The sequence below is a fragment of the Cyprinodon tularosa genome, unplaced genomic scaffold, assembly GCF_016077235.1.
Source record: "Cyprinodon tularosa strain WSP-4 unplaced genomic scaffold, ASM1607723v1 ctg408, whole genome shotgun sequence".
In the NCBI taxonomy this organism is placed as follows: Eukaryota; Metazoa; Chordata; class Actinopteri; order Cyprinodontiformes; family Cyprinodontidae; genus Cyprinodon; species Cyprinodon tularosa.
The window spans coordinates 471,914-496,170 of NW_024039128.1; the positions used below are offsets into that span (position 1 = coordinate 471,914).

The 24,257-nt window shown below is 44.6% G+C and overlaps 1 protein-coding gene across 5 annotated transcripts; it reads right to left on the reverse strand.

The window, feature by feature from the left end:
- Positions 1-2,239: 2,239 nt before the first annotated feature.
- sf3b1 (splicing factor 3b, subunit 1) lies at positions 2,240-23,360 on the reverse strand. 5 transcript variants are annotated; one of them, XM_038298472.1, is made up of 24 exons: positions 23,299-23,326; positions 20,929-21,104; positions 20,657-20,758; positions 20,452-20,566; positions 17,620-17,699; positions 15,620-15,805; positions 15,082-15,544; positions 14,877-14,998; positions 14,601-14,798; positions 14,422-14,523; positions 9,945-10,124; positions 9,785-9,871; positions 9,218-9,488; positions 6,789-6,934; positions 6,415-6,561; positions 6,071-6,196; positions 5,504-5,725; positions 5,228-5,410; positions 5,049-5,160; positions 4,851-4,971; positions 4,637-4,768; positions 4,287-4,559; positions 2,825-3,041; positions 2,240-2,746 (listed from the first exon to the last, which is right to left on the reverse strand). In XM_038298472.1, exons 1-24 carry the CDS (start codon positions 23,324-23,326, stop codon positions 2,588-2,590), a joined length of 3,948 nt encoding a protein of 1,315 aa, XP_038154400.1. In that variant the 3' UTR covers positions 2,240-2,587. The 5 variants fall into 5 exon arrangements, 4 of the variants coding, with proteins under 4 accessions (XP_038154400.1, XP_038154401.1, XP_038154403.1 ...); XM_038298473.1 differs by lacking the exons at positions 20,657-20,758; positions 20,929-21,104; positions 23,299-23,326 and adding an exon at positions 18,010-18,064 and having other exon boundaries at positions 2,588-2,746; positions 20,452-20,511; XR_005281920.1 differs by lacking the exons at positions 2,240-2,746; positions 2,825-3,041; positions 4,287-4,559; ... (13 more) ...; positions 14,877-14,998; positions 15,082-15,544 and adding an exon at positions 18,010-18,064 and having other exon boundaries at positions 15,743-15,805; positions 23,299-23,360.
- Positions 23,361-24,257: the final 897 nt, after the last annotated feature.

A 24,257-nucleotide genomic window follows, 5' to 3' on the forward strand; every position in this document is an offset into this window, starting at 1 on the left:
CATGGAGTCGATCAGTCTGTGGCACTGCTCAGGTGTTATGATAGCCCAGGTTGCTCTAATAGTGGCTTTTAGCTCTTCTGAATTGTTGGGTCTGGTGTATTGCATCTTCTTCTTCACAATACCCCATAGATTTTCTATGGGGTTAAGGTCAGGAGAGTTTGCTGGCCAATTAAGAACAGGGATACCATGGTCCTTCAACCAGGTACTGGTAGCTTTGGCACTGTGTGCAGGTGCCAAGTCCTGTTGGAAAATGAAATCTGCATCTCCAAAAAGTTGGTCAGCTGCAGGAAGCATGAAGTGCTCTAAAACTTCCTGGTATGTGGCTGCGTTGACCCTGGACCTCAGAAAACACAATGGACCAACACCAGCAGATGACATGGCACCCCAAACCATCACTGACTGTGGAAACTTTACACTGGACTTCAAGCAACGTGGATGAAGTGCCTCTCTTCTTTTCCTCCAGACTCTGGGACCTTGATTTCCAAAGGAAATGCAAAATTTACTTTCATCAGAGAACATGACTTTGGACCACTCACCAGCAGTCCAGTCCTGTTTCTCTTTAGCCCAGGCAAGACGCTTCTGACGCTGTCTGTGGTTCAAGAGTGGCTTGACACAAGGAATGCGACAGCAGAAACCCATGTCTTTCATACGTCTGTGTGTGGTGGTTCTTGAAGCACTCACTCCAGCTGCAGTCCACTCTTTGTGAATCTCCCCCACATTTTTGAATGGGTTTTGTTTCACAATCCTCTCCAGGGTGCGGTTATCTCTGTTGCTTGTACACTTTTTTCGACCACATCTTTTCCTTCCCTTCGCCTCTCTATTAATGTGCTTGGACACTGAGCTCTGTGAACAGCCAGCCTCTTTAGCGATGACCTTTTGTGTCTTGCCCTCCTTGTGCAAGGTGTCGATGGTCGTCTTTTGCACAACTGTCAAGTCAGCAGTCTTCCCCATGATTGTGTAGCCTATAGAACTAGACTGAAAGACCATTTAAAGGCTTTTGCAGGTGGTTTGAGTTAATTAGCTGATTAGAGTGTGGCACCAGGGGCCATCAATTTTGAACCTTTTCACAATATTCTAATTTTCTGATATGATGAATTTGAGATTTTCATTTGTTGTCATTTGTAATCATCAAAATTAAACAAAATAAACATCTGAAATATATGAGTTTGTATGTAATGTATGAATATAATATACAAGTTTCACTTTTTAAATGGAATTACTGAAATCAATCTACTTTTTCATGATATTCTAATTTTATGACCAGCACCTGTACATATCAGAGCATTCCTCACTGCATTGAACTGCAGATACCGTAAATCCTCTAATATAGGCCGGGGCCTTTATTTCACTCAGGTGCATCTTGGTCCAGGCCATTATTGGAAGGAGGCCAGAATTAGAGGCAGGCCTCTATTTATATTTGATCAAAACAGACTACCAGTGGAATGAATAAAAAACAGATTTTGTGTCTCCTTGAACCTATAAAATACTAGGTTCATTTATTGAAAAAGTAGTTACCATAACATTATACAGAACATTATTCAGACATCTTCCAGCAGCTGCAATATTTCTGCATGGCAATAAGAAAAAAAAAAAAAAAAAAAGACAGAATGGAATCTTCGCCAAACTGACTTGCGAAACAAAGCTAGTGAAATTTTATTTAAGGCAGGCTAAATGGAAGTAGGCTACCAGTATCATATATTTGAAAGGAAATTCAGAACAACGAAGGCCAAAGAAATTCTGTCATTTTAACGCTGCCTGGTTACCACCAGATTCAATTTGCCAAAACGAGGCTTTGTTTTTGGTCCACTCTATAAAGCCTGGAACTCAACGCTAATTCTGACATTTTGAAATGAAAAATCTTCCTGGATGGGAAGAGAAACGTCTTCAAACTTGGAAACAAAGTCCAGAGGATTGCTTTTTTTTTTTTTTTTTACTCTTGGAAGAATTATTCTCATAATTCTATGAAATTAGTCTCCAAATGTTGCGACTTTACTCTGATAATTTTACAACTTAGTTATTCTCAATGTTATGAGTTCATCAGATAAAAAAAAGAAAAGAAAAAAGGTCTACATGACATTTTTTTTGTCCCCAGACTAAAATGAAAAATCTTTGATAAAGATAAATAAAAAATGTCCAAAAGTGAAAATCTGACGTGGCCTAAGCCGACTGCAGGGGAAACCGGGTCGATGTCTGTGGTGCAGCTGGTTTTCATTACAGATTAAAAAATTTGAGACAGAAACAGGATTTTGTACACAAACCTTTTATTTGGTTAAATAAAGCCTTGATCTAAGAACAGAGGAGGTGAAGAATGAAGCGTTTCTGATTCTACAGATCTATCATAACCAATTCAAAGACAAAAACAATCAGGATCTTAAAATGTGCTGATGACGTCTATTTTCCAAGATCATCTTCTGACCTCAACTGCTTCTCACAGGAAACACGAAGTAAAAGTAAAAAATACATACAGACTCTACAAGGTTCCTTCCTTTCCGTTCCCATTTTTCACTCAAACAGAGGAAACTGAATGTAAGCAACATGAAGCCACTAAATAAAAACGGAATTGCGGGCGGCGAAGAGGGGAGGATATTTACAAAGCGTACTCCAGCTCGTAGCGCACGTAGACGTTTTTCTCGTCGTTGTAGACCTGCGGGTAGTGAGCGATCAGCGCGTCCTGGGAGCCGATGTAGATGGAGTTATAAATCTTCCAGTAGACGTCCCTCACCTTGCGGGCAGGATGGAACAGACCCTGCGGAGACAAACGGAGAAACGGCGGTTAGATGGTGCAGCGTTTGGCGTCAGATCCAACACTTTTCCGGACCCCTACCTGTAAGCAGTACTGCAGCATGCGGCAGGGCCCGAGGGCCACCCTCAGCCCCTCTAGGGCCCCCATTACTGCCTGGATGACGTGGGGAGACGTCTCGAAAACGTTGGGCCACACGTAGTTCAGTAAATGGTTGAGAGAGTCCTCACAGCCGAAGCCGTAGACGCCCAGAGACATGTGCTGCACCACGGCGCTGGCCGTCTGTCTGTGGACCAGATCCCTGCAGGAGACGGAAAAACAACCTCAGTGGACGTTCAACCTGCTCTGTCTGTTCGCCACAATCAGGAAGTCCACAAACTGTAGTTAAAAGCCTTCAGCTGATCCAAAATGCTGCAGCCAGGGTTCTGATGAAAATGAAAAAGAGAGATCATATCTCTCCTATCCTGGCTTCTCTTCATTGGCTTCCTGTTAAATCCAGAATAGAATTTAAAATCCTCCTTCTCACATATAAAGCCTTAAATGGCCAAGCTCCATCTGATATCAGAGATCTGATTGTTCCTTATGTTCCTAACAGAGCACTCCGCTCTCAATCTGCAGGTTTACTAGTGGTTCCTAGAATTTCTAAAAGTAGAATGGGAGGCAGATCTTTTAGTTCTCAGGCTCCTCTCCTGTGGAACCAACTACCAGTTTTAGTCCGTGAGGCAGACACCCTGTCTACTTTTAAGGCTAGGCTTAAAACTTTCCTTTTTGATAAAGCTTCTAGTTAGAGTGGCTCAGGTTATCCTGATCTATCTCTATAGTTCTGCTGCTATAGGCTTAGACTAGTGGAGGACATAGGGACCCCTTTTTCATCATCCTGCTTCATTCTATCTCTATTCTCCCACTCTGCAGAATCTGTTAGTTCAATCTCTAACGTTCTGCTCTCTCTGCTTTTTCTCATAGTAGCTTCATCTGGTCTGTTCCTGTTTGGCTGTGACTCCATCCTGGAGAGAAATATCAGCTGTGCTGCTGCCATCAACACCTTTGTTTCTAGATGTTGGAGCTTGGCCTGTTTTCCAGTGTAGTCCTGTTTCTCTGACTGTGACTAACTGGATGTGCTCTCTTCATCCTCTGACATGGGAGCTGGCTCGGAGCTCGTCTGCCTGGCTGTGTGTTTCCTGGACGGGGCCGCCTGTGGAGCTGGTTGACAGTTGCCTTTTGTATCTATGCTTCTTTTTCTATGTCTGCTTCTGTCTCCTTGAACCCCAGTGGGCCTCAGCAGATGGCCGCTCACACTGAGCCTGGTTCTGCTGGAGAATCCTTCCTGTTAAAGGGGAGTTTTTCCTCTCCGCTGTCGCTACAAGCATGCTTAGTGTGAGGGATTGCTGAAGAGTCAATGAGTCGATGCAATCAGCTGGTTTTCTTTAGATAGAAAACTTTGAATCAATCTGACTGGATGATCTGGTGAACTGGAAAGTGACCTGAGATGACATGATGGGAATTGGAGCTATAGAAATAAACTGAATAGAAATTCAACCCCTCCCACCTGTCCATCAGCGCGTCCTCCAGCAGAGGAGTGACGGCGTAGATGTAGTCTTTGCCCATTTCTCCGATGTACTCGAACAGGAAGGAGAGCGACTTCAAGACGCCGTTCTGCACGTTCAGCTCAGGAACTCTGTACTCGTTCATGAGCGCCGGCAGCACCGTGAACGGCGAGCAGGTCTCGGCCACAATGGCGATGGCCACGGTCGTGCAGACTCGGTTCTGACGCTCCTGGACCTTCAGGTTGTTCAGCAGGGTGGCCAACACGTCATGAGGCCTGAGGAGAGAGGGAGACGAATAAATAAAAATGCTCTGATAGAAAAAAAAAAAAGGGTGTGTGTGTGGGGGGCTCACCCGATGGCTTTGGCGATGTAACCGAACGTGTTGACCGTGGCTCTACGGATGGCCTTTTTGTGAGCTTTGAGCAGCTCCAGCAGCTCGAAACAAATCCTCATCCACTCTCTGGCCGACACGTATTCAGCCCCCCTGCACAGAAACGGGTTCGGATGAAACGGAGCGTCACGGCGGCAGCGCCGCGGGTCAGAATCACTTCCTGATCGGCACTGACCTGTCGGCTATCCTGCCCACCAGGTCGATGCAGTTCTCCTGCACCTTCTCATGTCTGTTCTTCAGGATGGGCGTCAGACGAGGGAGCAGGTCTTTGATGGGTGGAGTCATCTTGTGCATACCTGCAAGAGAACCAAGTTTCTTCATTAATAAACTCCTCAAACGACGCGTCAGCAGGCGGATGTGAGCTGCGCTTCACCTATGACGTTAACGATGGCCTTCAGCGCTCCCAGGATGCTGCCCAGCACCTCAGGGTACTCCTCTCCCAGGTACTCGTATAGAACAACGCCCAGATGACCCATTAGCTTCTCCTGTGGCAGAAAGAAGCGTCAGTTTGTGCGTTCGGTCGCGCTGCGATGCAGACGCCGCACAGCTTACCTCCTGACAGGTCTTCATCACCACGGCGGTGCGGGAGATGAGATCCGCAGCCTGCTGTCGGACTTTGGCCGACTTGTTGTTGAGACGCCACAGCACCGTACCGCAGATCTGAGGCAGGTACGGTTTCACGCGCTTCCCTAGAGCGTTCACCACCGTTCCGAAGCCGTTCAGCATCACAGAGTCCTGCAGAAACAGAGATATCCAGAGAAACTGAGTTCACCTCCAGAAAAGCGGCTCTAGAAGCGCCGGCCGGCCGGCGGCAGAGCTCCTCCTCACCTCTGTGGTCTGCTCCTGGAAGGCGTACAGGATGCCGTCGATCAGCTGCTCCTCCAGCTTGTGGTCGATGTCGGCGGCTCCCAGGTTGCCCATGATCTTCTCGATGGTCTCCATCACCATCTTCCTGTACTGCTCTGCTTCGTCCTTCAAGTCATCGACGATGCGAGAGATGATCTCTGCTGCTCCCACTTTATTCGCCAGCTCCACGGTGGTGTCCACCAGCTGAAGGCGCAAACAGAAACCTTTTCATTTGATCCGTCACATTAATGAATTCTAATCCCATCCAAGGACTTTATTATAAAAAAAGCTTGACTTATTGACTTTTAATGCTTTTTAATGACCTGTGGACACCCCGATAAAGTTGACCTTTAGCTGCATTACGTGGATTTAGTTACATTTTTTCAAATTTCAGTTTAAACCTTGAATTCAAAGCAAAAAAGGAAGAAACCAGATTAGTGTGAGCTGGATGCGAAAAAGCTCCAGGAAAGAAGAACCTTTTTAACTTTAAATGTCCAAATCTAACTGGGAAATAAATGTGAGTTCATCTAAACTCTGCCTTCGGCTCACCTGTCTGTAGTTGCGTCTGTCCAGAGCCATCCTGTGCTGCCAGAAGTGCTTGAAGAAAGGGGGCAGGATCTCCGTTTTGATGTAGTTTGCTTCCACGCCGTCAGTGCCGCAGCACTGCTTCACCACCTGAGACACAGAAGAGAAGTTAAAGCAGCTGATCTGCAGCGGGTGTGAGGCTGTAACCAGCGGGTGCAGGGTGAGAACAGAAAGAGAACAGCTGCTCTTCCTGATGGCTCTCATGCTGGTGTTCATCTAGCGGACTACTAGCCCTGCTGCGGCCACGTGGCGGCCGAACAGGCGAGAATGAGCCGCCAAACCTTTACGGTAGATCCGAGCTTTCCTACCTTCAGCACGATCTTCTTCATCTCCTCATCAGGTGACTGGAACTCTCTGATCAGGATCAGCATCACCTCTCTGGTGTAGTAGTTGGCGTATTCGGCGTCCATCAGGGGGATCAGATAACCGATGGCTTTGAGGAAAGCAGCCAGACCCTGGTGACACCACGAGAGGTTAGGAGTTATGGAGATATCAATGAGTACGTTTATTTGTCTGCTGCCTTCAGCCAGGCATCGACCGTCCATCACTGGACGCCGGGTGACGGCGGCAGCTCCTGAAAGGAGACCATCTAGCAAGCAAGTATTCACACTGCAGCCACACGCAGGCGCAGTGCTGGGTGTTGATCTTGCAAAAAAAGACCTGTGGGAGTAGAAAGGCTCACCTTTCCTCTGTGCTGCCGGATGCCTTTCCACAGCGGCTTCAGCACAGAGTCGAAGGACTCGATGCCGTAGGGCGTAGCAGCTTCGGCCAGGGCGGCAATGGCCAGGGCACTGATGGTCCTCACCTTCTGCTGCTCGTCCACCAGACCTGCAGCGTCAGAAAACATCTCAGTGACCATATTGAAAGTGAGCTTTCTAAGATGGTTCCTATGGTTACGGTTAAACAGTGACGGAGAGTTTAACTCTAGAACAAACCAGGGTCGTCATTTTGACGATTCTGGGAGAGAACTTTATTTACATTAATCATATGTTGCTCATATTAACTGACTTTCCCTTTTTCTATATTTCCTTCATTTTGACGTTTTTTTTTAATAAAGTAAAAACATAAAAAAAATCATGTTTAAGTTTACCTCGATCTCCCACAGCCGTCATTTTGATGGCTCTATTAGTTGCATTGTAAATTCTTCCCACAGTTGATTGATGTTGCCTAGCAACCAACATTCTATAGAGAACTCTTGTGCCGTTTCTCATTCCTCATTCTGTGTACTCGTGCGATCTTGTGGAACGTCAGCCTCAGACAGGGCTCGATGTTAGCCATTGCCCGATTTATTGTTGGGAGAGTACAATTTTCATTGCATTTGCCCGCCGGGCAAGTGCAATGGTAGCAAAAAAAAGGTATCACTCAAAATTACTTTAAAATCACAGACATTCGCTGAAAACGACCCACAAGCGTTGCCGGTGCCATTTTTGTCGTTTTGTACACATTCTCACGTGATTTTCCGCTAGATGGCGTGATTCAGTAACCTGACAACAGCCAGATGCATGTCTCGCTCCGCCCAGCTCCACTCACATACATCTGGGAACCCGCTCATTGAAAGTGATTTCCCCAACCGTATTTATGGTCTGTCCAATCAGGACGCAGGGTGGGTGTGTCCTGGAGTGGAGAAGCGACCGTGAGATTCCAACAACAATGGCGGCTCGCATTGAGGAAGCAAGCGTTAGCATTGATGCTGCTATTTCTTCTGTGTTGTCCAATCTATCTGATATTGTTTGATTAAAAGAACATCAGAGAACGACTTTGAAGGCTTTTGTTGGTGGAAACGATGTTTTCGCCCTTCTCCCGACCGGATTTGGCAAGAGCTTGATCTACCAAATGGCTCCTCCTCTCACAGCGTCTCGGGTTAGCTTCGGTGTGAGTGGTTGAAATAGCACGTCAATAAAGATGACAGACAAGTGGCTTATCCAATCATATGCAAGGAGTTTTGATAAGGCCCAGCCTTCAGTAAAGGCAATTTCTATGGTGGTGTCCCAGATGTATGTGAGTGGAGCTGGGCGGAGCGAGACATGCATCTGGCTGTTGTCAGGTTAGTGATTCAGCTCTTGGGGAGAGAATTCTGCAGAGCAGCAGCTGGATGATGAATTTAATCTATACTATATAATACACGCTAGATTAAAAATGATCAGTCAAGGATTAGGAAAATAATAACTGTATGCGCACAGTGTTATTTTTTTTATCATATGGCAGGCTTCTGTACAGTGGTCATACATTAAAAAATGTTCATTAAATTTTTTTCTCTTAGACATTGGAGTGGTGCATTTAAATGTTAGAGCTAAAAATGTTAAATTGGTGAGTAGTAGTAGTGTAAGTTTTTAAGCCGTCAAGTGTTTTTTTTTATTTTTAACATTACAATTTATATTTTGCCAAGCACACAACAGTTTAAAGCAAAGCTTATTTTGAAAAGATGAGTTTCATTGATATATATACAAAAATGAATATTATGAACTCTATTTATCAAACATTATACTGGGCAAGTAAAAATTGTTTCTGGGCAAATGAAATGTGAAAGTCACTTGCCCAAAAGGCAAGTGGTAAAAATCCTTAATCTCAACCCCTGTCAGTACTGTTCCAGTTCACAAGAACAAGAAGACCAAGAACAGACAAAGTCAACGGATGTTGTTCTGGCTCCTCCCTCTTTACCCAGCATGCATCAGGAGCACACTTGTCCATTCTCCAGACTGACAGCTGTCCTTTGCCAAAATGTTAATTTGATTTGTGTTTCTCTGACTGTGTTCATCATTATTCCCCCACTAAATGAAAAAAAGTCAATTAATAACAGCTCTAGATGAATTGAGCGTGTGATGATGTCATCAGTAAGCTTCTGTTCCAATTGACCCAGATTTATTCTGCGTGCTCCCGTTCTCCCAGAGTTCAGACTTTCCCCTGTTCCACTCAAGAACTTACTTGAGTCCAACTCGTGTTCTTGTGAATGGAAAAACGGCCCTAGTGTTAAAGACCTGCAAGTATCGATTTACTCAACTTCAGACGCAACTAAACTGTATTTTTCTTTTAATAACGAAATAAGAACTGAGATTTTTGTTTGGATTTAACGGTTTGTAAATAAATGTCTGAAGCCAGAAGCTGAAGACTGACCGTGTTCTATAATCTCCACCAGGCTGCGCAGGTGAGGCAGGATGGCGCAGCCCATCAGGATGGCGATCTGCTGGACGATCTTGATGCCGGTGTGTCTCGCCTGCCACGACTTCTTGCTTTTACACACGGCTTTGAGGAAGGGGAGGAGGGAGGGGATGCCAAGGGCGGAGGCCACCACGGCGAAGGCTCGAGCGGTGGTGTTTCTGACATACTCGTCCATGTTGTCGATGTCCGGCCTCATGGTGGAGATCATGGTGGCCAAGCCGGCAGCCTGGGACACGAAACGCACGTAAAGGTTAAAAATCAACCAGCTGATGAAGTTCAGTACAGGTCGTCCTTCTGGGAAAAAAACAGACTGAATCTACCAGAGAAGAATGGTTATTCAAAGCTTTGTAACCAACGGGTGCAGGTTGAGAACAGACCAGTTGGAAACACCAGGTCTGCATGCTCTCATGTTGGCGTCAATCTGGCGAACAACTAGCCCCGTTCTGACCACAGACCGGTCCAACAGGCGAGAATGGTTCGCTAAAACCTCCTCATACTGCAGCTGCCTGACAAGAACGATACCTTGGCCAAGTTGGAGATGATCTCCCTGCCTTCCACTCTGGCGTAATAATCTTCATCGATCAGCAGCGGCTCGATCACCACCAGGATCTGCAGAGAGGAGAACCGTTAGAGAACGGCAGACGTTCGCAGAGCGAACCCACCTCGCCGCCGCGGACCTCACCTTGTGGACGTACGGCCGGACCAGGTCGTCCAGTTTGTAGAGGATGCGGTCGATGACCTTGACCAGCAGGTGGCGCTCCTGGTCCTCCAGCGTGGGGGACATAAGCAGCGGCAGGATCTGGTTGAATAGCGGACCCGCTCCAAACTCCCGAGCTTTATCTGTAATCTGGCGCAGAGCGGCCTGGCAGAGGAGGACGACACGGGTCAGAACCGGAGGTCACATTCAACAGATACTTTATTTACACCCAAAAAAAAGGTCCTTTTATGTACTTTAAGCTGCATCTGTATCCTTCAGCTTAAATAGAACAAATCAAAATCTCTAAACAAGTCTTCCTCTTGTTCACGGATGATGGGAAGATGGAGCCGGAGATCAATGCTTGGTGCGGCGTCTACTGTGAAGCATGCGATTTACCGGTCAATCCATGTTCCTACCCTCATCTATGGTCAGGAGCTTTTGGTCATGACCCAAAGAACGAGATCCCGGATCCAAGCGGCTAAAATTAGTTTTCTCTATAGTGTGTCTGGGCTCTCCCTTAGAGAGGGAGGTGAGGAGCTCAGAGTAGAGCCGCTGCTCCTCCACATGGAGAGGAGCCAGTTGAGGTGGCTCGAGTTTAGGATGCCTCCTGGACGTCTCCCTGGTGAGGTGTTCCAGGCACGTCCCACCGGGAAGAGACCCGGGGGGAGACCCAGGACACGCTGGAGGGACTATGTTTCTCTGCTGGCCTGGGAACGCCTTCGGATTCCTCCGGAGGAGTTAGACCAAGTGGCTGGAGAGAGGGACATCTGGGCCTCCCTACTAAAGCTGCTACCCCCGCGACCCGACCCCGGATAAGAGGAAGAAGATGGATGGAAGTTTTCCTCCTTCCTAAGCAGCAGTTAAACATCTGCATCAGTTAAAGCTGCTCCTGATGGGGGCTACGCGCCCGGACTGCATAGGAAGATTTTGTTGATCGCAGTATTAAACCAGTTGCCGTTTACCACCCACCAGAAAAAAAAAAAAAAGAAAAAAAAAAAAAATTAAAATAGTATTAAGTAGGGGTGTAAATCACATCCATAATGGCGATTCGATTCAGTATCGATTTCCTGACCCAACGATTCGATTATTTTCGATACTTAAGAATACACCACGATTCGATTCGATTAATCGATTAATCGGTTAATTTTTTTTTTATTATTATTTTTTTTTTTTACACCTTACAGGCTAAACAAAGTTTCAAGTTTGAAATAAATCAATGAAAGCTGTAATATCATTATGCATTTTCTTTAGAAACAACAGCAAATAACAGAAGTAGAAAAGTTGCATCAAAAAATACTGCAAAAATACTGCACAATATCAGTGTAATGAGTTCAATGCAATACCTCGGCTCCAGAGAAACTGTCCAACATATTTTTTTTAGAATGTAATAAATATATTCAGGAAAGAGAGATGTTGCGTAGAGAGTTAGACAGGAATAAAAATAAACTAGATATAAGGGAATTTTTTCAAAGGTCATCTGGGGATGTAGTTTTTGGTAGTATTTTTAATTTTCTAAGAAGAACGTTTGTCTGGTCCATACTCCATTCTGGAAGGTAGCGGTAATGCACCTATAAGTTGTTTGCCAACCGCCATTAAAAAAAAGAAGAAGAAGAAGGCTCCAGAGTGTTGCGTCACCGCCCCCTTGAGAGACGCTCTGCTGCACCTCTCCCAGATTGTAGCTGACTGCAAACAGTGCATCAGACAGGAGGTCGGCTTGTTTTGTTTTTATGACCGAAATTGCGGAAAAAAACTCGTGAAGTTTGACCCGCTAGAAGAGCGAGGTGCGCGAGAACGCTGGGACGCTTTTTCCAGCTGAATCTCCGCTCTTTTTGCCCTCATGTCCCTTCGTCGTCGGACTAAACTCGCCCCCACTTCCTCATCGCCTCGGCCGTATCTAGACCCACAGCGTGTAGCCCAGACCACGCTTCAATACTGAGCATAATTTAAAAATGTCTGTGTGAAGCTTGCTGCAACAAACTGCTGTAAGAGTATAACCAGGAAGCGCGGTAGGAGGGCAAAATAGGTTTAGCGCCACCGCAGCACGGGAGGATTACGCCCAGGAGCAAATGGATAAAAATAGACCGGAGGGGAAAAAAAAAACATTAATCGATTATCTTGTGGACGTGTCGATGCATCGGATCGTCGGCTTTTGGATCGATGCATCGATACAAAACGATTATTATTTACACCCCTAGTATTAAGAAAGAAAAGGTTTTTGGTGGCAGCAGATTGAGCGTCATGTCTGCTAGGAAGTTTGTTGGTGGTGGGCGTGAACGCAGGGAGGATCCATCACTCTCACCTTCTGGCTCACCCTATGATGGGGATGAAGTCTGGAGGAGAACTGACGGTTTCCTCCTGTGCAGTGGCACCGACCCACTGGCCAGCGTAAATTGTAGTACCATCAGTTTAGCATTTCATCCCATTATGCCTGCCAGCGATGTAACATTAAAAATCACACCATGAACCCGTTCAGCACTCATCTGGGACACAGCTACGTTGATTTGCATTGGAGAGAAGTTCTTGCTAAGTTACGCAGAAGTTCTGCACAAGTTACTCAGAGGTTCTGGATAAACTACAGTCATGGCCAAAAGTTTTGAGAATGATTCAAATGTTAATATTTACAACTGCTTCAGTTTTTATAACAGTAATTTGCATATAGTCCAGAATGTTCTAAAGAGTGATCAGCGTAACAGCAATTAATTGCAAAGTCAATATTTGCATAGAAAATGAACTTTATCCCCCAAAATACATTTCATGGTCATTGCAGCCCTGCCTTAAAGGAGCAGCTAACATGGTTTCAGTGATTGCTCCATTAACTCAGGTGTGGGTGGTGATGAGGACAGGGCTGGGGATCAATCTGTCATGATTAAGTAAGAATGACACCACTGGACAATTTAAAAAGAGGCTGGTGCTGGGCATCATTGTTTCTCTTCTGTGAACCATGGTTATCTCTAAAGAAACACCTGCAGTCATCATTGCACTGCAAAAAAATGGCCAAACAGGAAAGAGAATGGCAGCTAGAAAGATTGCACCTCAGTCAGCAATCTATGGCATCATCAAGAACTTCAAGGAGAGAGGTTCCATTGTTGCCAAAAAGGCTCCAGGGCACCAAGAAAGACCAGCGAGCGCCAGGACCGTCTCTGAAAAGTGTTTCAGCCGTGGGATCAGGCTACCAGCGGTGCAGAGCTTGCTCATGAAGGGCAGCAGGCAGGTGTGAGTGCATCTGCACGAGACTCTTGGAGCAAGGCCTGGTCCGAAGGAGGGCAGCAAACAAGCCACTTCTCTCCAGGAAAAACAAATACTAAACAGCTTGTTGGGAGAAGACGAGGTGAGCGCTACCACCAGTCTGGTCTCATGCCGACTGTAAAGCATCCTGAAACCATTCATGTGTGGGGTTGCTTCTCAGCCAAGGGAGTCGGCTCTCTCACAGTCTGACCTAAAAACACAGCCATGAATAAAGAATGGAACCAGAATGTCCTCCGAGAGCAACTTCTCCCAACCGTCCCAGAGCAGTTTGGTGATGAACGATGCCTTTTCCAGCATGATGGAGCACCTCGCCATAAAGCAAAGCTGATATCTAACTGGCTCAGGGAACAAAACAGAGAGATGTTGGGCCCATGGCCTGGAAAGTCCCCTGATCTTAATCCCATTGAAAACTTGTGATCAATCATCAAGAGACGGGTGGACAAACGAAAACCTTCTGACTAAATGCAAGCATTGATTGTGCAGAATGGACGCTATCAGTCAGGATTTGGTCCAGAAGTTGATTGAGAGCAGCCAGGGAGATTTACAGAGGTCCTGAAGAAGAGGGGTCAACACTGCAAATATTGACTTGCTGCATTAACTCATTCTGTCATTAAAAGCTTTGGTTACTCAGAATATGATTGCAATTATAATATTATTATAATATATATAATATTTCTGCATGTGATGACAACATCTGACATGAAAACCAGAGGGCAGCAGATCAGGAGAAAATAGAATATTTGTGTCATTCTCAATACTTTTGGCCATGACCGTAGACGCCACGACTGATAAGGAAGTGACACTGAACGCATGTCAACCATCAGAGAACTGATGGACCATGTATGAGGATAAGATGGCACACGTCATACTCTTCTTATGTCTACGTATGCCATTGTACTTCAGCGTACTCATGACTTATACAAAACGTACCCATAACTTTTCCAGCCTATGTGTTTTTGACAGGCTTTTCGTACATCAGGAATAAGCTGGTCTAAATCGTTAAGGTGTGACAGTAGCTTAAGAAGAACAGAGCTGAGTTCCTGCTGGTTTCCATTGCTCCCAGTAGAGTCATTAGTCCACTAAGCTCCACGGGCAGCAGCAGCTTCTCAGAGGGGAGGTCGTGTAGCGAGCACATATTCACGCTGCGGCCACGCAGGCTCAGCGCTGGGTGTTGATCCTGCAGCAGTTGATGCGTCTCTAACGGGTAAAAACTGACCTTTCTCATGGGGGGGGTCCCATTCTTGATCTTCAGCAACAGCTTCATGATCTTGCGCTCCTTCTGCTCCTCCGGGCTCAGAGTCGATTCATCCACCTCGACCTGAAATCAGCAGACAGTCAGTTCATGGGATCATTTACGGCATGAAGCTTTAGCGGTAAAACGGCCCGGCTGCTGACCAGCAGTTTGTCGAAGTACTGAATGTCGTCGGGTTTGAGGAAGGGGAGGTTCCCTGAGGGCTGGTCGTTCATCTGCTTGGTGGTGCGGTCCTCCACCTGCATGTGGAAACCCGTCATGCCCCCGATGGGTGTGGGCGTGGCCGACAGCTTACGGGCCGGGGTTCGGATCGGAACGTATCCTGCTGGAGGAGGTAGAACCTGCAGAGAGGAGGGAGGGATGAGCTGGAGGAGCAGGTGAACGGGTGACAGTGAGTTGGCAGACAGAAAGGAACTGACCTTATAGCCTTCGGGGAACATGGCGTCCAGCTCCTCGTCGGTGAGCGGTCGGTTCCTCTCATCGATCTCCCGCTCCCACCGCCACGCCTGGAGCTGCTCTGGGGTCATGCTCATCAGGTGACCTGGAAGCAAACAAAGGTGGGATTCATCAAGGGGAAATGAGAGCTCTAAGTCTCCGTGAGGTCGCCGAGGCGACGGTGTTTACCAGGAGTGGGCGTGGCCATGTTCATGGCCGGTGTTCCCAGCGGGGTTTTTCCTGGGGTCAGCAGTGGAGTGGAGGATCCCATCTGACTGGCCGGCGTCTCGTCCCACCGGGACTTCCTCTTGCTGGCCCCTGGGGTGGGGGTCTCCCCCACAGACTCCTCCCCTCGGTCTGTTCGGGGGGTCTCTGCCCAGCCGCTGCCATGGCCGGGCGTCTCCCTCTCCGTCTTCGGGGTCTCATCCCAGCGGTTCTTGCGGACGCTTCCTGTGGCGCCGCCGTGGCCGGGCGTGGCGTGGCCGGGCGTGTCCCTGCCGGGGGTGGCGGCGCCGGCGGGGGTGTGGCTGGGAGTGGGGTCCCACATGCGGGTGCTGGGGGTGGCCCCAGGGGTCTCGCTGCCTTTAGGACGACCAGGAGTTTCATCCCAGCGGCTGTTGGAGGGCGTGTGCGCCGGTGTGTGTCCTGGAGTCTAAAACAGAGCAGGATGAGTGAAGTCCGGTTTTTTTCCCCCAGGAACCAGAACAGGCTGGATGTGAAGAATCACCTCAGCGCCGGCGTCAGCCTGGTCCCAGCTGGACAGTTTTTTGGGCGTGGCGTTGGACGGGGTTTGGTCAGCCGTCTGGTCCCAGCGGCGCTTACGTTTGGCAGCGGCCTGGGAGGCAGCAGAGCCGTTGACCGCCTTCAGGTCTCCTGATTTGGCCTTCTCTGCCAGCTGCAGGCGGATCTCCCTCTAAACAGACAGACCGGGACAGACGAAACGTTAAAACCAGCCATTAAATGAGCCTTCTCCTGGATAAAAAGCCAGATTTCAATCTAAATCCGTCATTCGTTTGCATTTTCAATGTGGCAGAACAACCAAGATTTTCTGAGCTTTGACAGGAGTCTTTAACAAGCTCTTTAAACTTCTTATAGTAATGATGACTATATTCACACTGGAGGCCTTAATGCTCAAATCCTTTACTATAGTCATATTGAAACAAATCCAAGTAATTTCTGCTTCTCATCACTTGATTGGACATTTAATGATCTAATCTTGGATTTACTGGTTGATTAAACTTTTAAATCGTGTTATTAGATAAATAAATAAATGTTCATCTATTGATTTCATGGTGCATTTCCTGCTATATTGTGTCTCGGGAATCGCATCAGAGGTGGGAAATAAATCAGCATTAGTATAAACAGCAGAAGGCTGATCAGTTATTTCCCCTGAAATTCAGGTTTTAAGCTTTAACACAACAAAATATTAACTCTAAATAAGGCAGTTTCCTTGAATAGAGCAGGTAAGTTAGACACTTTGCCAATACAACAAGACAAATTGCCTTTAAAATAAGAAAAAAGAAACAATCGCATTGTCTTATTTCAAAAGCATATTATCTAATTATTTTATTTTAAGAGTAAAAATAGTAATTCCATTGGCGAATATTCTTATTTCCCTGCTCAAATTAGGGGTAAATAGACTTTATTTAAGACACTATTACTTACTACCAGATTTGTTTTTCCAGAGTAAGAAAGGATTCGCATTCTGGAAGCCATTTAACCGTACTGGTTGCAGTTTGGAAAGTGGTGGTTTAAAGGAAAAGTTCGCTCATATTCAGAATTCAAACTTCTGAAAGTTCTTTAAATATGAAATGATTCCATCCTGTTCAATAAATGATCAGTGTTTTTAATTCAGAGTAATTTTCATGTGAATGTGCTTTACTGGAGGCATCCATGTTTGTCAAAGAACACTACTGCCACCTACTGGTTAGTGACGTCACGGTGCGGTATCGGCTGTTGATCAAGTCCCAGTGCTGTATCTGGTGTTTGTCACAACGCGCTATTATCCAAGTCATCTTGAAAACATTCTTCTTCCAAATGTTGGCTACATATTACGGGTTTTTTCTCTGGCCAGAAGTTCGATGGCAAATCCTCCCTCTTCAAGTTGGCGATCCAACGACCAACCCGTCCGTGGAGGATCAGGAATCAGAAAGGTGGAATAACTCTTTTTTTCACTTTTACCCGATGTATTCCAGCATCCAGCTGCCATGCACGTGGGCATTGTCAGTTTCACTATAGCTCTGGTGAATTTCAATGGTGAAGTCCTCTGGAAATCTTCAATAATTGTTGTTGATTGCAGATGTGTCTAGTAGTTCCCATTGATTTAGCTTGTAAAGCGGGAAGAATGGCGCTAGGCTTACCGCACCGTGATGTCACTGCTGGAAGATGGCGGGGGGGGGTTCCATATTAGACTGATCGCCGTGAAAATTTTTTCTTTTTTACTGATTAACGCTAAATTCATTAAATTCAAAGCAAACGATTAGTTTTAGGTATAAATAATGAACCATTGATTATTCCTCGCTGACTGAACTTTTCCTTTAAGTGCTATTAAATAAAACTGGGAACACTGGGAGCAAAACTCGTGTTAGAGATGGTGGAATAGACGTTTAGGCAGAAAACAGGAAAAGGAGATTTTATTTTTTTGTTTTTCCATAAATGAAGCTGCAGTAGCCTCATCAGCTTCTGTTCAAGCTGTACAGAAAATAAATTCCTCTTTTAGAGTCTCACCTCCTCTTTGGATAGGTTCTGCTCCATCATCACGTCCACGTACGACCTGACCTGCATCTTAGGGTCCGGTGTTTTACCCCCTGCGCGAAAGAGCACCAACAGAACAAAGAAGAGCCGTCAGGGACAGTGGAGGACGAGCCGTCGCAAACACAGTAAGCTCGTTACCAACACATTTACTTATGTTCCTGCTCTAACAGCTGATTAGCAAAACAACTTCTACTGAATTGTGTTAACATTTACAGGTTGTTCTTAAACTGAGTCATAGCAGTTTAGAGAAAAACAAACAGATACATGAGAAAAGCTGAGGTTGTGATGATTTCTTTAAGTGGATTAAGAAGTATAGCCATCACTGATGCAGGGCTCCTGGGCTGTGCTCCTCAGAATACGTACACTTTCAGTGCCAAGGGTCCTTCTGCAGTCAGACTTCAACCGGCAGAAAAGAAGCCTAGAAAATTTCTCTTTACCATTAGTAACACTTTGGAAAAGGGTTTGAAGTCACAAACAACAGTATACCACCTGTGTTGCAATGATTTATGGCATTCAAAGAACAATGCATCTTCTTCGGGGCATACCCACCAAACTACAAACAACTGATGCCGACACTTTGGTCCACATTGGTTTGACTTTCACTACAGAGTTTGGCAAAATTCAATGGATCTACAGGACAATGAGCAGAAAATGACATCTGCAGGGGAAAAATGTGGATTTTTAACAGCACGGCTGATCACTCTTTTATTAAACTCTGCTTCCTCTGAGAGCCAAATGTAAAGATATGAAGCCAAATTTGGACTGGTTGGATCTATGAGGCCGAATCAAAGAGGTGCTCAGGGGCTGAGGTTTTGAAGTAGCTGCGCTGCATCTCATTCCCCATCACAGCCTCCCAAACAAGCGGCCAGTGGACCCTGACCCAACTGACAAGTGCACTGTCTTCCCCATAACCTACACAGGATGAGTTGCTGCACCCTTTACAGAGTGCAGTACAGGACTGGCAAAGCAGTACTGCTGTAGGAGAGAAATTAAGGACAGTTAGTATGGGCCTGTGGTATTTTTCGCACACAACTTTTCTTGGCAACATATTTCTATTTTACAGGGAGAGAGCTGTAAAATAAAAATATATTTTAACATGACAAAGTTACACAAAGAGCTCTCTCTACATGCAGGTTTCAGAGAAACTAGACCAGATCTGAAACTCTCCGGCGGTTTTTTGACGCTCCTATTGAAAATTAGCTTCTAATAAGTTGCTTTGATTTTAGTCAGAGCAGAAAATGCTAAGAAAGCTTAAATATGTCTACAAAGCAAGTTTTATACTGGACTTTTATGTAGAGGCCCATGATTTACATCCATCTAAAAACTACTGGATGCGGTTTAATCCGTACGATGATCAGAAATAAAGTCTTAAAACACTTATTTTCTGGGCCTTGGACAGAACAGAGAAATGTAAGAGCTAAGGAGCGTTACTGCTACAAAATTACCCCGACATCCCACATCCTCTGTAACCGTTCCGCTTCGCTCCAGACCGCCTGCGCAAAGCAGCACCTACTGCCTCCGCTGTTCCTCCCGTCCTGCTCCGCTCAGACTTCCTCGGAGCTCGAGGAGAGCATGCGCGATATTATTATTAAATTCATCGGAGAAAAGGATTCGGTAATAAACAATGCTTTATTTAATATAACATTAAAATCACCATCAGGATGTTGAGTTTCTGCCCAAATTTTTTCTTTTTTTGGGGATTTTTGTAACAGGGATAATTGTGATCATAGATAGTTTGGATGAACTATGTTTGTTCTCTACTTCCAAACTCAGCATCACTTCATCCAGGCCTGAGATAAGAAGTTTGTTTTGAAGTTTTGACTGGATTTGATTAAACTTTTAAGCCTCTCACTGTAAAATAAATATTTAAATCAGGATAAGAAATCTGCTTCCTGGTATGATGAAGTACGAATAGTATAGCATCCAATCATTCAATTAAACGGTCTTAGTTTTTGACTATTTACAAGAGTTATGCTCTAATTAGTATTTACCGATCTGTCGTTACCATATTCTAATTTGACAAACTGGATCTGCGATGTTCTTTTTCCTGTTTGGTGTGATTGCAATTATGGATCTTGACCTGGCCGGACCGGAGCTAAAAATAGCTCGGCTCCGTATTTTGACGAAGAAGGACGGAGAAGACGTGCGGAGGAGCAGCGGTGGATGTGGAACGGTTCCCTTAGATTAAAATGACAGCCAAGTACTCCACACGACGTACGTGAGCGGGGTGGAGACGGAGGATGTGAAATCTGGGGGTTAGCAGTACGTCTCTGCTGCTCGGTCTTTCCTCCTCTGACTGCCTTGGGATCTACGTGACTGTGCCCAGTATGGAAAAGCACAGTGCATCGGCCGGTCAGCGGCGCCGGACCTAACCCAGGTCTTCACATGCTGTCTGCCATGTTGGGTAGCGTAAACCGTTCGACGCACACGCATCCCAACTGCTACCCATGTTTGTTAGGCGAGACCCAACCACCTCTCCCCCTAAACACATGGTTAACCCTATAGAGTCCCAAATCAGGCAGTAAAAAAAAAAAGCTTATTATTGGTAAAATCAGAAAACTGACTCTCCTTAACAGAAAAAAATTATTCTGTAGTTTTATTTGGATTTAAATCAGAAAGGAAGGATTGACCATAGGGAAGGCACAGAGTCTGGGAAGCAAGCTAGAGCAATGTGGTCGAAGGGTTGAGCGGTAAAGCTAAGCTACTGATGTTTATGAACAGGGAAAAATCACAAACGTGAGCAGAGGGGAAATTAAAAGTTCGGGGAGTGTTGATGTGATGGAAACATAAACGACAAGGAATTACCATCAGCAAACGGATCGAGACGCTCAGGCGAGATGATCATCTGTCTGCGGCGGGCTTTGTATTCATCCTCCCGATCTGCGATCTTCTGTGGACGGTGTTCTGCAAAGGGGTCGTACTGCGACACAAACAAAAATCACGCAGTTTTATTTTTTTGCCCCGTCATCTTTAAATAATGATGAGATGCACCAGAAAAACATGGACATACCTGCTCATCTGACTGGGGGATTGAATTAAGCATCGCCACCGGTGCGTGGAAGCTGGGCTTCTTTTGTCCCAGTAAGCTTGTTGACGTGTCGTCTTCGTCGTCCTGAGGAGGAACCGAGAAGCAGGAGTCTAGTCAAATCTCACCAAACTGGCAAGATTCTCCTAGCTCGCGTATAGAACACGTATGGGGAGCAGTCAAGCTCTGCAGGGCCAAAAATGATGCGGGAGAACACAAAGCAGGAGAAAACAAACACAAATTTTAAATCTACTTACATCCTCCTGTTCGTTTGCTGCGATTGAGGTGACATATCCTGCAAAACGGCTGTCGCTGCCTCCATAGATCTCCTGGTCATAAAAGCCAGTGGACACCAGGCCCACTCCCTGCTCTCCATTCTCCTCCTGCAGGGAGGCCTTCATCCCCTGGATCTCCAGGATCTGGGCCTCGATATCTAATTTCAAGAGAAGGAATAAAAATGAAAAATTATGAATAATAAAGCCCATGTGTTGAGTGAATGCTGGATAGGACAATAACTGTACAGTTCAAAGGACTTCAGTTCGAGATTCGTGATATCTGCTGCATCAAGCAGCAATTTAGTCAACAGGACGTTCACTGGAAGTCGCCACGGCTCATTTCAGAAATTAGCCAGGGTTGTATTCTACATTATCCAGGAATGAGTGTCTGAAGGACAGATGTGTTAAAAATATGCCTTTGGGTTTTATATTTATGTAACTTTCAACTAATTACAAAGTTAGGGGCAAATTTAAGGATGCTAAAATCCATCATTACCAACTCTCTGCATTGGCTGCAAAGTTTAAAAAAAAAAGTCAAAATTAAGATGTTTTAAGAAATGCATCAGGTTAATCAAGCAAACTTTTGTTATTCAACTGCAGAAAAAATTCTATTTAGTTTCTTTTTCAGCAGCTGGTCTTGAGGATTGTCACAGTGGATCTACCTCACTGGGACCAGATGATCCCCGTATTATCTAATGTCAAACAGATTCATCATCCCTCATAGGTCGATAATAAAATATTACTTTATTTGCCTTTTCAAATATTTCCAAATTGTGGAACAGTAAAGGGATTATCTATTCTATTTTTAATGAATTACTAACCCTGTCCATTCCAATAAACCAATAATTTAAACTAAAAGGTAGAAACAAAATATGCCCAAGTAAACAAAACAAATGATGCTTTTGTGGTTTATAAATATTCCAAGTGTAAATGAAATGCATAGTGACAGCTGAGACTAGAAACAACTGATAACGAGACAAATTCATTAAAACTATAAGCGTTGATTAAATCTGAGCTCAGATGTGTTCCTTACTCTAAAAAAGAAAACATTACTCAACCGTTGGGTTAAAGTGATCAATGGATCACTTAAGCGAGGATAACATCACATCACACATTGAGGGGATAATCAGAAATTATTATTTTTAAACTATTACGTTTCATCCTGAGAAGGCAACTGATACAAGTTACGTTTATTTTTTTTTTTTTACTTTTAAGTAAAAAAATAAAATAAAAATCAGACAGCAAACAGCAAATTAACTGTGATTAAATAATTGAACTTTATTGATCTCGCACTGAAGAAATGCAACTCTGCATATAATCCTCCACCTGTGCAGCTCAGGGACCCCGAGTGGCAGTCTGTGGGAGTGGGGCTTGAAATCAGAACCTCTGGATTCCCCGAACCACTGGGCCACCACTCCCCCTAATCACACTGAATTAGTCCAAAAATTGTCTTTAATTAAACCGCTGCATCTGTTGAGAATGAGAAATGGACATGAATTGGCCTAAACTGCATAGCCACCAGTACAGAGCTTGCTCAACATCAGCAGCAGATGGCCTGTAAAAGTTTCCAAAGCGTCATCCTAATTTACTATAAGAAAAATAAAAGATGCTAAGAACTTAAAAAAAAAGAAAAAACTGTAGGTGATTCGTTATGTTAAATGTATTATTTATACTTTGCTATATAATAGGTGACATCATTTCGCACCAGTTTAACAACAACAACAAAAAAAACAAGATACAAAAAAACAAAGACTAAGGATTGATAAATTCAATGCCACCAGCATCATTATTTAACGCGTGATTGAAGGGGCCATATTGACATTTTTTTATTTATGAAATAATGAAACATTTTTTTTAAGAACCCCGAAGTGGTTTTGTAAAACCGGAGTTTTGCATGGAACTTTTAATGAACATAATGGCATTTGTTATGTAGGTTACTGCTGGTTACATGGGGGTCATGCTAGGCGCTAGCCTTCCTTCTGACCACCGATGGCAAAACATTAAACTAAATAACGACAAAAAGTCACGTGAATTATCAAGACTATTGCACGTTCTTAGCTTTAGCACGAAGAGCAAATTAAAGACTATGTATATATCCGAATATTAAAAGAAAAAAGCGACAGGAAATGTGTCGCTTTAAGCCAGCTAGTTAGCATTAGCAACCAGCGCCATTATATAAAACCGTCCGCGTTGCGTCGTCAGAGGCCTGCTGTTCATCCTCTTTAAAATCCTTAAATGAGCAGAATAGCGCGTGCTGCTTCCAGGGATAGAGTTGGTGGTGCATTTATTTAAAAATCAATGTGAATAATATCTAGAAGATATTGAAACAACTACAATTTAATAGATTTTTACCTTCGTGTGTTTTGGCGATCTTCGCCATTTTGGTGGTGGTGGTGCTGGAGCTCGAGACTGAAGCCGGAAATGCGTCGCTCCGTCTCTATCATGGGAGGAGGTTCTTCTTCTTCTTCTCTTTACCACCTTGGCGGATGGATAGCGCAACCTACTGTTCTTCTTCTTCTTCTTATTGATTTTTATTGGCGGTTGGCAAAAAACGTTAGGTGAGCATTACCGCCACCAACTGGTATGGAGTGTGGACTACATGGCAGAAAAAAAAAAAAAAATTAAAATAAAACTATACCCTATTATACAACCTAATCTGTTTCAAAAATTCAAATATAACCCGATATCCTCTGCTTCCTGATTCCTTCTGCAATAAATCGACAATGTCAAGTTTCATTTTCATGTCACTAAGTTTCCTTATTAACCTGTTTCTCTGTATCGAATATTTACTACAATTTAAAATGACATGTTCCACAGTCTCATCTTCCCCACAGTCACATTTCCCTGTCTGATGTTTCCCTATCAAAAATAACGATCTATTCAATCCAGTGTGTCCTATTCTAAGTCGAGAAATAATAATCTCTTCTCCCCTGTTCCTTTCTGATCTTCTCATTGGTCCAATTCTCTTTTGTATTTTATAAAGCCACCTTCCTTTCTTTTCTTCATTCCATAACTTTTGCCACCTCTCTTTTGCTTTTTGTTTAATTATACCCTTTATTTCTGTTATACCAAAACTAACATTAATGTCTACCCTTAACTTATTGGTACTCTCCTTAGCCATCCTGTCTGCCCTTTCATTTCCTTTTATCTCGTTATGTGCCGGAACCCAAAAAAAATTTACCACTAGCCCCATCATATTTATTCTGTAAAGTGTTTGTTGTATTTCAAGTAATATATCTGGTCTACTGACTGACTGATTATTTTGCAAACTGACTAATGACGAACTGGAATCTGAGCAAATGATAGATTTT

What these genes read in the sequence shown, in the direction of transcription:
- sf3b1 (XM_038298472.1), bottom strand. Translation starts at nt 23,326, where the DNA reads ATGGCGAAGATCGCCAAAACACACGAAG. An exon ending in GGTGGAGATTATAGAACACG is followed by an intron (nt 6,935 to 9,217) that starts GTCAGTCTTCAG and finishes CTGACGCTGCAG; the next exon opens with GTCTGGTGGACGAGCAGCAG. An exon ending in ACAGACGCAACTACAGACAG is followed by an intron (nt 5,726 to 6,070) that starts GTGAGCCGAAGG and finishes TTGCGCCTTCAG; the next exon opens with CTGGTGGACACCACCGTGGA.